This window comes from Magallana gigas, chromosome 7 (genome assembly GCF_963853765.1).
Source record: "Magallana gigas chromosome 7, xbMagGiga1.1, whole genome shotgun sequence".
NCBI classification, from domain to species: domain Eukaryota; kingdom Metazoa; phylum Mollusca; class Bivalvia; order Ostreida; family Ostreidae; genus Magallana; species Magallana gigas.
In genome coordinates this window covers 17,838,215-17,850,258 of record NC_088859.1, presented here as the reverse complement: position 1 = coordinate 17,850,258, position 12,044 = coordinate 17,838,215, and the positions used below count along the sequence as shown (strand labels likewise).

General features: G+C 35.1%; 1 protein-coding gene across 1 annotated transcript in view; it reads left to right on the top strand.

Annotated features, from left to right (window-relative positions):
* LOC105344514 (uncharacterized) overlaps window positions 1-11,581 on the top strand; it is a 77,660-nt gene extending 66,079 nt beyond the window's left edge. Inside the window, exons 151-174 of the mRNA XM_066066030.1 lie at window positions 2-187; window positions 1,008-1,139; window positions 1,587-1,772; window positions 2,095-2,235; window positions 2,539-2,724; window positions 3,071-3,388; window positions 3,487-3,612; window positions 3,728-3,910; window positions 4,269-4,415; window positions 4,570-4,752; window positions 4,982-5,104; window positions 5,278-5,598; window positions 5,803-6,006; window positions 6,105-6,239; window positions 6,680-6,801; window positions 6,993-7,252; window positions 7,408-7,577; window positions 7,928-8,158; window positions 8,265-8,356; window positions 9,456-9,563; window positions 9,709-10,014; window positions 10,135-10,234; window positions 10,418-10,563; window positions 11,059-11,581. Of these exons, the coding sequence (XP_065922102.1) occupies window positions 2-187; window positions 1,008-1,139; window positions 1,587-1,772; window positions 2,095-2,235; window positions 2,539-2,724; window positions 3,071-3,388; window positions 3,487-3,612; window positions 3,728-3,910; window positions 4,269-4,415; window positions 4,570-4,752; window positions 4,982-5,104; window positions 5,278-5,598; window positions 5,803-6,006; window positions 6,105-6,239; window positions 6,680-6,801; window positions 6,993-7,252; window positions 7,408-7,577; window positions 7,928-8,158; window positions 8,265-8,356; window positions 9,456-9,563; window positions 9,709-10,014; window positions 10,135-10,234; window positions 10,418-10,563; window positions 11,059-11,122 (4,170 nt within the window). The 3' untranslated portion in view covers window positions 11,123-11,581. The remainder of the gene's footprint in view (window position 1; window positions 188-1,007; window positions 1,140-1,586; window positions 1,773-2,094; window positions 2,236-2,538; window positions 2,725-3,070; window positions 3,389-3,486; window positions 3,613-3,727; window positions 3,911-4,268; window positions 4,416-4,569; window positions 4,753-4,981; window positions 5,105-5,277; window positions 5,599-5,802; window positions 6,007-6,104; window positions 6,240-6,679; window positions 6,802-6,992; window positions 7,253-7,407; window positions 7,578-7,927; window positions 8,159-8,264; window positions 8,357-9,455; window positions 9,564-9,708; window positions 10,015-10,134; window positions 10,235-10,417; window positions 10,564-11,058) is intronic.
* Window positions 11,582-12,044: the final 463 nt, after the last annotated feature.

The following is a 12,044-nucleotide window of genomic DNA, read 5'->3' as shown; positions in this document are numbered from 1 at the left end:
GTTCAATGTTGATGTGTCAGACACTCGCCAACCCATAAACACTGTAATAGCCATTGTTGCCATCAATGTCACCTCACTGAAAGGTCCCCCAGTGTTTACCAAAGACTTCTACAATGTGAACATACCAATTATAACAGCAGTGAACAGTTCAGTGGAGACTATATCAGCTGTGGACAGAGACGTGGAGGTAAGGGGTCAAACATCGAGGATTGTAAGCCATAGGTGGCCTGCAAATAAATATATACAGTAAAGAATGTAAGGATTATAAGCAGTACTTGGGTTCATGTAGTTAGACATTTCTACTGAGACATTTGGTTTAAGGTTAAAAGGGGCATGGTCACCATTTTGGTCAAATTCTATTTTTCTGCCTTTATTATTTACAATGCTTTAGGAATGCATTTCTAATGATCAAATGAAATTTGAGAGTCAGTCGTTAAGTTATCAGCAAGATACAGAGCTCATGATTCTTTGTCATGTAAACAAGCCTCATGCCTTGTTTTTGTTTACATAGGTTTAATATACCGGTGAAAAAAATTTCAAGCTGATTTGTCTATTTTCTTTTTCATTTTAGGCATAAATGATCAGTTCCTAACGTTTAACACATTCATTGAAGGTCTAAAATTGGAATTTTCACTTCAACATTCAAATTGTAAACAAAAGCTCTGTAAATCACTCATAACTCAACAAATGACGCTAAAATTTTGGTTGCCTGTTAAAAATGCCTTATTGAAGCATTGTAAACATTAAAATCGGAAGAAAATTTTTTTTTACCCAAATCGTGACCATGCCCCTTTAAGGAATACCGTAGCAGTGAAGCATGACCTTATGATTTGATTCTTCTTCACTGGAGGCAAGAGCTTGCCTTGAAGTGAAGAATTATTTGGTTCTTCCTATTAAAGCTTTTCTTTTTGTAATCCAATCCTAAGAATCGACTTCAAATATGCATGACTGTATAATCTAGGATTAGATCCTGTCAAGATAAAATCTTTATTTAAATTCTATTTTAGGGTCAAGTGGTATACAATTTGAATGGATTTAATCCTGGAACAGATTACTTCTGGATGCAGCCATCTGGATCATTTGTGACTATCCGCGTGAAGAAAAGCTTACTGGACAATCCTGATGTGACATCATATCTGGTATGTTTGGATTAGATAGACAAAGAAGTTCATCAAAGTAAAGTACTTTAGTCAAATATGAGGAAAATTAGTAGATAGTCTTATACAGCACACTGTAAATAGGATGGTATGTCAATCTGTGGTTCTGTAAAAAAAAAAAAAAAAAAAAAAATCTGTGATAAATGCCAATAAACCATCTAGATCATTGATGATAATTTACATGATATGTAAGCTAGCCAGTTTGTGGATGATTTACATGCATACTTTCCTCTAATTCTAGTGTAATTTACTTGCACAAGAAATGTCAGAAATTTATTATATACTGTAAGTTTGCAGTGTTTAATAAAATACTGAATCATATGCTTTTACTAAAGCTTAAATTGAAGTAATACCCGAGAAAATAACCATGGTGATGACAAACATAGGTTTATTTTTTTTTCTAAAACTACTGTTTTTTATCTGCTTCAGTTGTTTTTGGAAGCTTATGACAGCAAGTATAAAGATGACAAGTCCTATGCCTCAATGACCATAAACATCCTGAAGAACACCAATCCCCCAGTCATTGTTCCTTCTACACTGAGTGCAACAGTGAACGATTACGACCCACCAGGAACCTTTGTAGTTGATGTAAATGCCACAGATGCCGATGCAACCGTGAGTATTTGACTTACACTTGCTCTTCATCCTATTTAATTGATTTATGTATAGTGGTGCGTTATTTTTGTTCAAGGTTTAAAGCAGTAATAAACTTATTCTTAGCTATATAATAGTATCAGTTGTCTTTGTCATTGTCACGTCTTTTTGATAGCTAGGCTTTATATGTCAGATTGAGATACCGTGGTATGAGCGCCCTACCGTTGGATCATTCACGCTAACTTTTGTAGTTTGAACAATTTATATAATTTAGGGGGATGAACAAATTGTTTCAATAAAATTTCAATATATTGAATCTTTTTGTCATATTTCATGGGTACAGTTACCAGAGAAGACACTGCTCTACGCCATTGAGGATGGAAGAGCTGGCGCCACTGATTACTTTGTGATTGATCCTATCACTGGTGTGATAACCATTGATACTAGGCTCTCTGAAGACACCGCCAGACCTCCAGACTATGTGGTGTGTACTTTGGAACAAATTCGAATATCATTCATTAATATAAAGACTTATTATTTGATGTAGAAATATTTTAAAGATTCATTCACATGTCCTATAAAAACCTTGTATGTAATTTATTTTTTAAAGTGGTTTAAGGATATTGTTAAACTGATGATGTATACATACAAAAATACATGTATATTCACTGCTGAAAGATAATTTTAAAAAGTTTCTTGTACAATTTTTTGATTTTTTTTTTTAGCTGGTTCATGTATTGTAATAAATTAATAAGATGCACACACATAAACTAAATATGAATTTCAGCTGAGAATCACTGCCAGGGACACGAGCTCCACCCCAAAGACAGCAACAGCCACTGTGACACTAACGGTCAACAGAAACTCCAGACCTTCCTTTATTGACCCGGCCAGATACGTGTTCAGTCCCTCGGAGACAGTCAATGTGTACGAGTCCCTATTCCAGGTTTCTGCCACGGACCCAGATTCAGCAGTAAGTTTTTCATTGGGAGAAAATATGTATTTCTGTATATCTCTGATTATTTTTTGATGAAGGAATTCAAAACATTTTGATCACAAATTTGTCAGGTCCTGAGCTGAATGAAGTTAGCTATTATTAATTGTAAAGTAACCATGCATTATATGATTTATGTTTAAAACCATGCTTCAGTAATAATACATGTAGTTACAAATGTTATAGAAATATGAAGCATTAGTCTGCTTGATTTTCTTAGTATTTTACACTTTTTACCAGCTTGTCTTATCCGAATGAATTGTTCTGTAACACACAACTTTTTCCATACCAGACTTTGCTTAAGACCTTGTATTTTATTTTGCAGACTCTACTGAATGGACAACTAGAGTTCTATTTTGCTGGACCAGAAGATGCCAACCGTGTGTTTGGAATCACCCCAGACACAGGCAGTATCTATCCACGTATCAGTCTGCGAGATGTCACTCAAGACCAGTGGACATTTACAGTGGGTGTTAGAGACAAGGGAATTCCACCACTGTTTGTTGAGACATCGGTCACTGCCAATATTCAGCGAATCGGAAAGCCAACATTTGGTTCTACCCGATATGACATCACCGAATTTGAAAATGCTCCAGTGGATAAGTTCCTCACCCAAGTGTTGGCTACTGATCCTATGCCAGGTGTAAGTGTGATTTAAGGAATACATGTAGTATAAGATTAAAGCAAGGAAGGATATACATATATACATACTGATCTTTATTTTCTAATATTCTTCATCAGAGTACACTGGTATATGAAATCCGAGGTGATGGCTTAGCAGAAGAGTACTTTAAAATTGGATCTGATGGATCAATCCGAATTAACAAATCCCTTCACCTGGATGACAACAAAACACCAACTTACAGGGTATGAAAGATAACTCTCAATTAATTTTTCTTTGGAATTTATTATTGAATGTAAAGATTCAATTTGAAAGTATTGTACGTTCTACATTTATCATTGAATTCCTCTTTCCTTTTAGATTCGGGTTGTTGCATACAGACAGTCAGACCCAACCCAGCTGGCTGAAACTTTTGTGTATGTCTTGGTGATCAGGAATCCCACCCAACCACGATTCAGCCATGGAAATCTGCAGATAACCATCAATGAGAACAAAGCTGTGTCATCCTATATCATTAGCGTCAATGCTAGTGATGCAGATCTGGTTAGTTCTGGCAATTTTACCGAATCTTGGAGAACAGACTTTGCTTTATACTGAATACAGGGAAATATTCGTCCCTGTTTTATTTTCAAACTCCAATGTTGCCAATTATTTCTCTTTAAACACAACTGTGTCTGGGCAAATTCAATACATGACAAAACTGCTTGCAAGTGAAGAAGGGCAAAAATTACACAGGCCAGAAATATCCCTGTATACAGTATTGTATATGTGCTTTTATTGAATATACATGCATTGTACTTGACAAATTTGATAATCAAAATATGTGGCTGATTCTGAATACTCTTCATCTATTTGAGTTGTATTATTTTAAGATATAAATGATTGTATATGATTATCTTAGGGAGAGAATGGAGAGATTGTGTACTTCTTCAGTGCACAAGAATCACAGCCTGTTTATGCAACAAACTACTTCTATATTAACCCAACCACTGGTGACATTACACTCACCTCCAATCTACGTGGGGACCCCAACACTCCCCAATATCAGGTAAAAAAAAAAAATGATGATTTAATTTACACTCTATAAACTTTTTTAAATGCAGAAGACATTGCCATCAACAAGAAATACTGTGATATCTTAGAATTTATTATTTTAAAGAAAGAAAGTATTTAAATGTCTTGAAATGTTTTCTACATTTCAGTTGCGTGTGATAGCCAGAGACAAGGGGGTCCCAAGTAAGCAGTCTGGTGTCACTGTCACAGTCATTGTGGAGAGAAACCCCAACCAACCTGCATTTATACAAAGATCATATGAAGCTGATGTCAATGAGAGCATTCCTGTTGGAAGCTCAGTTATCGAGGTGGCTGCCCTAGACCTTGATGGAGTAAGTCTCAGAAGCTCACATTTTTGTGAATAAGTAGCAAAACTTTTTTGTTTCATTGTGTACTACAAATGTATATGCATCTAGAATAATCATGTTGTTGTTGCTTTTTTTTTTTTTAATCTACTCACAGTAGTTGATATTACTTATTTCATTTTAGGCAATTTTGATAAAAATAAGTATTTGCTCTTTGTTTAATTTTTTGAAAATTCACAATTGATTTCTTTTGCAGGACCCACTTACCTACAGCATCTCTTACAATCCCCCAGCTTCTCTGTACTTCAACATTGATAGCACCAGTGGTCTTATCAGGACTGCCACCACCCTGTACCAAGATGAGGCTGACCGCTATGTGGTATGTCAGAGGTTTTCTTTCTTGAAGTGTCAGTTATGAATATGTTTTATCATGGAGTGATACAAACATTTCGACAAACAATACATCATCTACATGAAATTAAAACTGAATACTTATTAGAGAATACTGATACTGACTAGGAATTTATAAATTATGACTGACTGTTTCCACAGCTATTGGTGACAGCTTCGGATGGTACCCTTCAAGGATCTGCCACAGTCACGGTCCGAGTTCATCGCAACGTCCACAAACCAGTCTTCTCCAACCCGAACTACAGCGTAACAATCTCCGAGTATGAAGGCCTTAACGACATCATTCACCGTGTGATTGCTACAGACAATGACAACAGAAACAGCAGCAGTGGTGTTCTCAGATACTCCATTGTGAGAAGTGTCCCTCTCTCCAGTAGTCCTGTGTTTATCATTAGTTCCACCACGGGAGAAATCCAGCTGGCACAGTCACTCACCAACAACAAGACAGCCAGTCAGTACAATGTAAGTACTAATAGTACTTGGGCTTAAGTTTTATCTCTTATTCTTTCCTTTAAACATGCCTTCACCTCCAAATGTTTTTTAATTTTTTGTTTGTTTGTTTAACAAAGATCAATGAGGAATAGTCACCAACTGGTATCCCTAATCTTTCTTAAATGTTTTCTTTCACCTGATTTTTATATAACATAATGACTTTTTTTTTAATAGCTGACAGTTATGGCCAGGGATGTTTCCACGAGCCCCAAAAATGCTACAGCAGTTGTTACCATCAACATTGTACGCAACGAGTTCGCTCCAGAGTTTGCATCACAAACTTACAATGCATCAGCTTTCGATTTAGACCCCTATGGCAAAATTGTGCTCAATGTATCTGCAGCTGATGCTGATAGACTAAATCCATACAGTGCTAATGTAAGAATGTCATTTCACCTTTGGATAAGCTTGTTTCATTTGTTTTAAATACTTGGTTATATGAGGAGATGCTCAAGTTTTTATGTCCTTTTTTTCAGACACCAAATGCATTGGTGAGCTATTCCTTGCCATCGGATGCATTAACATACAACAGGTATTTCCAAATCACACCTACAGGAAACCTGACGGTGATCCAGCCTCTTCCCTCAGAAACAAATATAATTGCATTGCCGGTATGTGTGGGTTTTTTCTTATGTTTTTTTTTATTGGGGGTGGAGAATGTTACTGTTTATATCACTGTTGGTATGTAAATAAAATAATATTGGTTAAAATGGGGAGGGGAACCTGTTAATCCTGGATCACGATATTCAAGAAAATTAACTTTTAATGCCACCATTAATTTTTGTTTTGGAAAATTAAAGTCACAAGAATGTCACACATGTATATCTGTGAAAAAGAAATAAACACTTCAATACTTTGGTATTGAAGATGCATTTCTTCTATTTTTGAAGAAAGATCAGTAATCATAAAACAAAATATTTTGAATTCTATTATGGACTGAGTACTTAGTTTGTCATTTTGTGGCTCCTTTCTCAGGAATGTAATTAAGGTGACCCCTTCGCCTTTTGTTTTACAGAGTACACTGCGTTAATACACAATGTTCATTTTGTAGGTCCGAATCAGAGCGTGTGATCTAAGCTGGAATCAAAAATGTTCAGAAATCCGTGTAAATATAGCACTAAGTCACCATGAGACCCAAGCTGGACAACTTGGATTCTTACAGCCAGTGTATTAGTAAGTGTATAGTGAGCATTAGAAAAACACAGCATAATGAAGGCCAATTTTTAGTAAGCAGGATTGTTTAACTGATGTGAAATTTACTTTTTACGGTAGCCATATTAAACTCAAAAGGGAAATTAACATTCTATAATCTCTGCTAGCCCATTTTTATAGCATGTGTATTTGATTTCATTTTCATCTTTTAGCAAAGAGGTATCAGAAAACCTAGATTTGAACGAAGTGATTGTAACAATGGATGTGGAATACCAAGAAGAGAACAGAATCGTATGTAACATTGAGGATCTGGACCTCTCCAACAAATTCTCAATCATCACAGATAACCTGCAGAAAAACTGTAAACTGACTCTGTTGCATCAGCTGGACTACAGTGTACAGAGCAGATACAATGTAACAGTGAGCGTTCGCCCAGACACCATCAATAACAGGAGGAAGAGGCAAATATATGGTATGTACAGATAATGGGCCAATATGTTATCACCATGCAGATCGAGAAAGGGTGAATTAAAACCGATCACATTTACTTTATGATGTAAATAAGTCTCTACTTTCAATGATATGTTTTGTTCAGCTAATAAGATGGATGTTCCTATTTAATTGTAGTCTATAACACCCACCAGTTGGCAACAGTAATCATTCAGGTGAAAGATGAAAACAACAATGGACCTCGGTTCATTTACCCCGTGTATCCCGTTAACCCCAATGTACTAAGGATGTACTTTGGAGCTGTCGCTAATGACAGTAGACCTGACAAACAGGTTTTGGAGGTTCAGGTATGTACCAGTGTTTTACCAAAGTTTGTAGGTTGATTTTGATTTTTTGTTTTACTTCTGAATTCTTACTGGGTTTATTTTCAATACAATTCTACAGTCATCAAGAAAGCAACATACTACATAGATTAATTATCTGTTGCATAAAACTGAATCAAAAATTATTTTTTTTGATATGTATACAGCTAACAATGCAGAAGCATTGTATTTTTACATTATTTTATGAACTGATCTACAGTATTAACAAAAAGTAATAAATTCGTAAATTGAACAGAAAAATCTTTTTTAAAAAAGCGTCATGCATCTTGCATTACAACTTGGAAATGAATCTACACAGTTTTGTTCTCATTCAGGCTACTGACTTAGATCTGGGCACCAATGGTCTTGTAACATACTCCATCAAAGACGCATCAGAAAGCCCTGCAAACACTCCATTTTCCCTCTCTTCTGATGATGGCATTGTTACTACAAAGAGAGACTTGTCAGCAGAGTTGAACAAGCCAGTGCAATACCGCTTCAGAGCTGTTGCATCTGACAACCCAGTTCGCTTCACCGAAAAACAGTCAGATGAGACCAATGTTATTGTAAGTATTTCTACTCATAAAATGGAATGAATTTTTGTAGTTTTTTGTGCATTTAACAACAGTCATCTAGATACATGTACTAAGTGTGATCAAATGGCCTTTTCAGATAAATTTGATTCGTCCATTTAATCGATTTGTGTTGGTCTTCAAAGACAAAAATCCAGAGGATCTGTTACCTAAAAGAGAGTTCATCAGACAGTAAGTAATAAATGTACTATCCACACTGAATGACAACCTTGGATACCTAATTGTAATTCCATTACAACACATTGTGATACTATTAAAGCCACGTTTTAATACGTACACCACGAATAACTAAATGATACAGTATCTCCCATTGGTATATACACTGTAAAGTACCTGTTGTGACCACATTCTAATAATCCTAATAATGCTTTTTCCCCAGTATCAATATTGTGATTAGTAAACACACAGTTATAAATAACTAGTATTCCTATTATTAAAGACGATAGTACACCACATGATAACCACAACTATCTACTGGGTACCTGTAGACCTGATTTATCTTGCTAGTGTTACACCATGATTCTGGTACCATCACTAGCTACCACATTCTGATGTACAACACTAGTAGCCAGTAGGTAATTCAACATTAGTAATTCAGTGGAATACTTTGGTAGTTTCTTCATTGTAATACACCACTAGTTATCAATACACACTACAAATAGCTGCAATGTAACACAACATGAAACATGTCACATTATTATACTTTCATGTTAAATACTGAAATCTGATTGGTTTAGACGCAGTTGGTAATCCGTTCTATTACCCTTAGCGTTAGCAACACACTTAGCAATGGGTAACACAACGAATTGTTACATGTGCGTAAATTATGCGCGTACGGTTCGCCGTGGAATTCACGTCATTTCTATATAAAAGCAGTAAAAATTCTATAGAATTAAGACATTCAGTATAATAAAAAAAATAGTGCCTGTTTGGGAGGATAACAGTTGAAATTGACACCCCGAGGAAACCATTGTCAACCTCCGCTTCGCGTCGGTTGACAATGGTTTCCTCGGGGTGTCAATTTCAACTGTTACCCTCCCAAACAGGCACTTTTTATATAATGTACCATCACAGAGACTTGTGGTCATTAGTTGTTTATTACTATGATAATCATAGTTATTGTAATAAACATTTAGTAATAATCATAGTTATAAACATCTTGTGATCACAGTGTATTGCATCACCTGTTACTGTTTTACAGTTGATAAAGAAGTTTGACATAAATTGATTCAATTTCACATCTGAGTAATGTAATTGGTTTGGTTTGCAGAGTTCTTCAAAATGTGACAAAGCATGTAGCCATCATTGAGACGATTGAAAGAAAGAGATATCTGAATGATTTGCAGAACGTCCAGACCGATGATGACGATGTACCAGAGTAAGTACCTTTGTATTGAAAGTTTGCAGTGGGTCACATACATTTATGTGAACTCTGAAGATAAGGGATCAATGTTTGATGGTGGCTACTTTCGTTTATTTATCAATTTCAATTTTCATTCCTGATTTTATATTTTGAATTGCAGTGCTGATGTGTACTTTGTCCTACAAGAAACTGTAGAACCATATCACCTGATCAACAACACACGACAGGATGAGCTGTTCCCTGGCGGTGATCTGGGTGATCTGAAGAACAAGATAGGTGGGGACCCTTCACTGGATGTTATCACCATCAGAAAACCATTTGACAGCGAGGCTAGCCGCATCTTCCAGCTGAGTAAATCCTACGTGTGGTGGCTGGATGACCCATGGGCAGCCCTGGTGGCTTTGGCAGCCATTTCTATCCTCTTATGTCTCGTTGGACTCATTGTCATCATCTTTACTCACTCAAGGTCAGTGGTCTTATGCAGAGACACAACACTGTTCACAAAATTGGTTTAAAGGTATTTCATCCCATCTTACCAGTATGTATTTTACAAATTGTCAAGCTGTTGCTTTTTCTTTTTGATCAGGTATATGAGATACGTCGGTGAATATGAAACCCATTTAAGGGCGTTTGATCAACCTGAATTTGTGGAGCCACCAAGTTTTCTCAGGGAATATGAAACACAGGTGAAACATTTACAAAATAAGTTTTATGAGATTTTTTTTAAGGATGTATAATTTTCAATCTGAGAAATGGAGCAAGATTAAGATGAAAAAGATTTTAGTTGTCAAAATACACTACTTTATTGCCTTTTTATGCTTAAACTGATGTAATAAACAACATTAACAAATTATTTTTGTATTTTACAGAGTTTAAATATGTATGTCCCAGCACCTGATGAAGCAGTGCATGATTTAGGAGAAATTAACATGACGTTTGAGGGAGAAAACGTAACAGCAGAGCATATAGGCGGAGATCAGGGAATTACGTCCGCCGTCAATCCTATCTATCAGGAGTAAGTGTCTTTACAATTTATGTAATCATTTTGTTAGGTTGTCAGTATACACAGGAGTGTTGAGTTATTACATATAGTATTTAATAGAAGTTAACTTTAACTTCACGTATACACTTGTATTTTTGTTACATACATTTTGGTCGTTTAAAATATGCAAAGAACAAAACTGAGATTGTCTGTAAAAGATGCGGTCTTTTGTTACATTTACCTCTAATTAAACTCTATTGTCCGTTCCCAATGTCTATTCTAAATTTTTGAGATTTAAAAATATTTTAAGTAAGAAGACAAAGTTAGCTTTCTTTGATATATGTACCTTATTGCTATTCACACTGTGGACAAACATTTTATGATTGATCATTTTCAGTGGAGTACCCGGTAGTTATAATTGTGTAAATTGAACATGATAAACATACATGTCATGTAACGTTAGAGTTGATCTTCTGACTTCATTGAATGTGGTTTTGTTTTAAATGGGACTTTCTTTCTTTGTTTCAGAGATGACCCTCAGAGTCAACCCCCCAGACCAACAGGATTTACAGAAAGCACAACCATGCTGTGAATTCCATAAACTGTATATAATAATAAAGACTTGCCATCAAACATACTCTAGTTTAGAGCTACGCACTCCATTCTGAGGCTTCCAGAACTTCACTTTATGTACCAAAAAGCGACTTTCATTACAATCCATTATGCCACAGAAGTGACGGAGTGCAAACAATAGAATGAAAAGTGACTTCAAGAACAATGCAATAATACTGAAAATCCAGAAAGTGCCAAGGGAGGAAAGAATTTCAAAAAAAAAACTCTTCAAAAATGCTTCTAATGCATGATTATTTCTATGCAGGTCTGGTTATACAGTCTAGTTTTATTGTAATAGTGCTTCATTCCAATTTATAGGTTGTTATTTATTAGATTTGGTGTTTATTGTTTAAATTTTGATATCATACTCCTTGTTTTTTAAAGTATTATTGAAAGAACATATCAAAGAAGAGTGCAAACATATCAGACTAGAGTGTTTTACTTTAAGATATATACATATATAGGGTTGTTTTTGTTTTCAAATTTTTGTACATGTAATACATTCCATGACTCGTACAGTATGATGTAAGGCTGTTTATAATTTTTAATGTGAAATTTGTAAACTCTAGATTTATTAATGTTTTGTATAGATGTTTTTGATATACAAAATTATATCTTTACAATAGAATTTTTAATTCGTAACATACAAACTAAGGGTCTTTGTTGATGGATTGATTGTAGTTTGTTTAACTTACATGTATTATTGTTTCTTTGAATGTCAGCTTGCCATCATGCACAACGTAATTGTTTACCATATCAATGTGTAGGCCATGACTCCAATTCACCATTTCAAACCATTTGTATTTTTATAACAAATAATTATATATTCTATTTTTGAAAAAAAAAAAGTCTTGAGTTTTCTTTTTAAAAGTGAATTGGATATTGCAACATGATGCTTATTT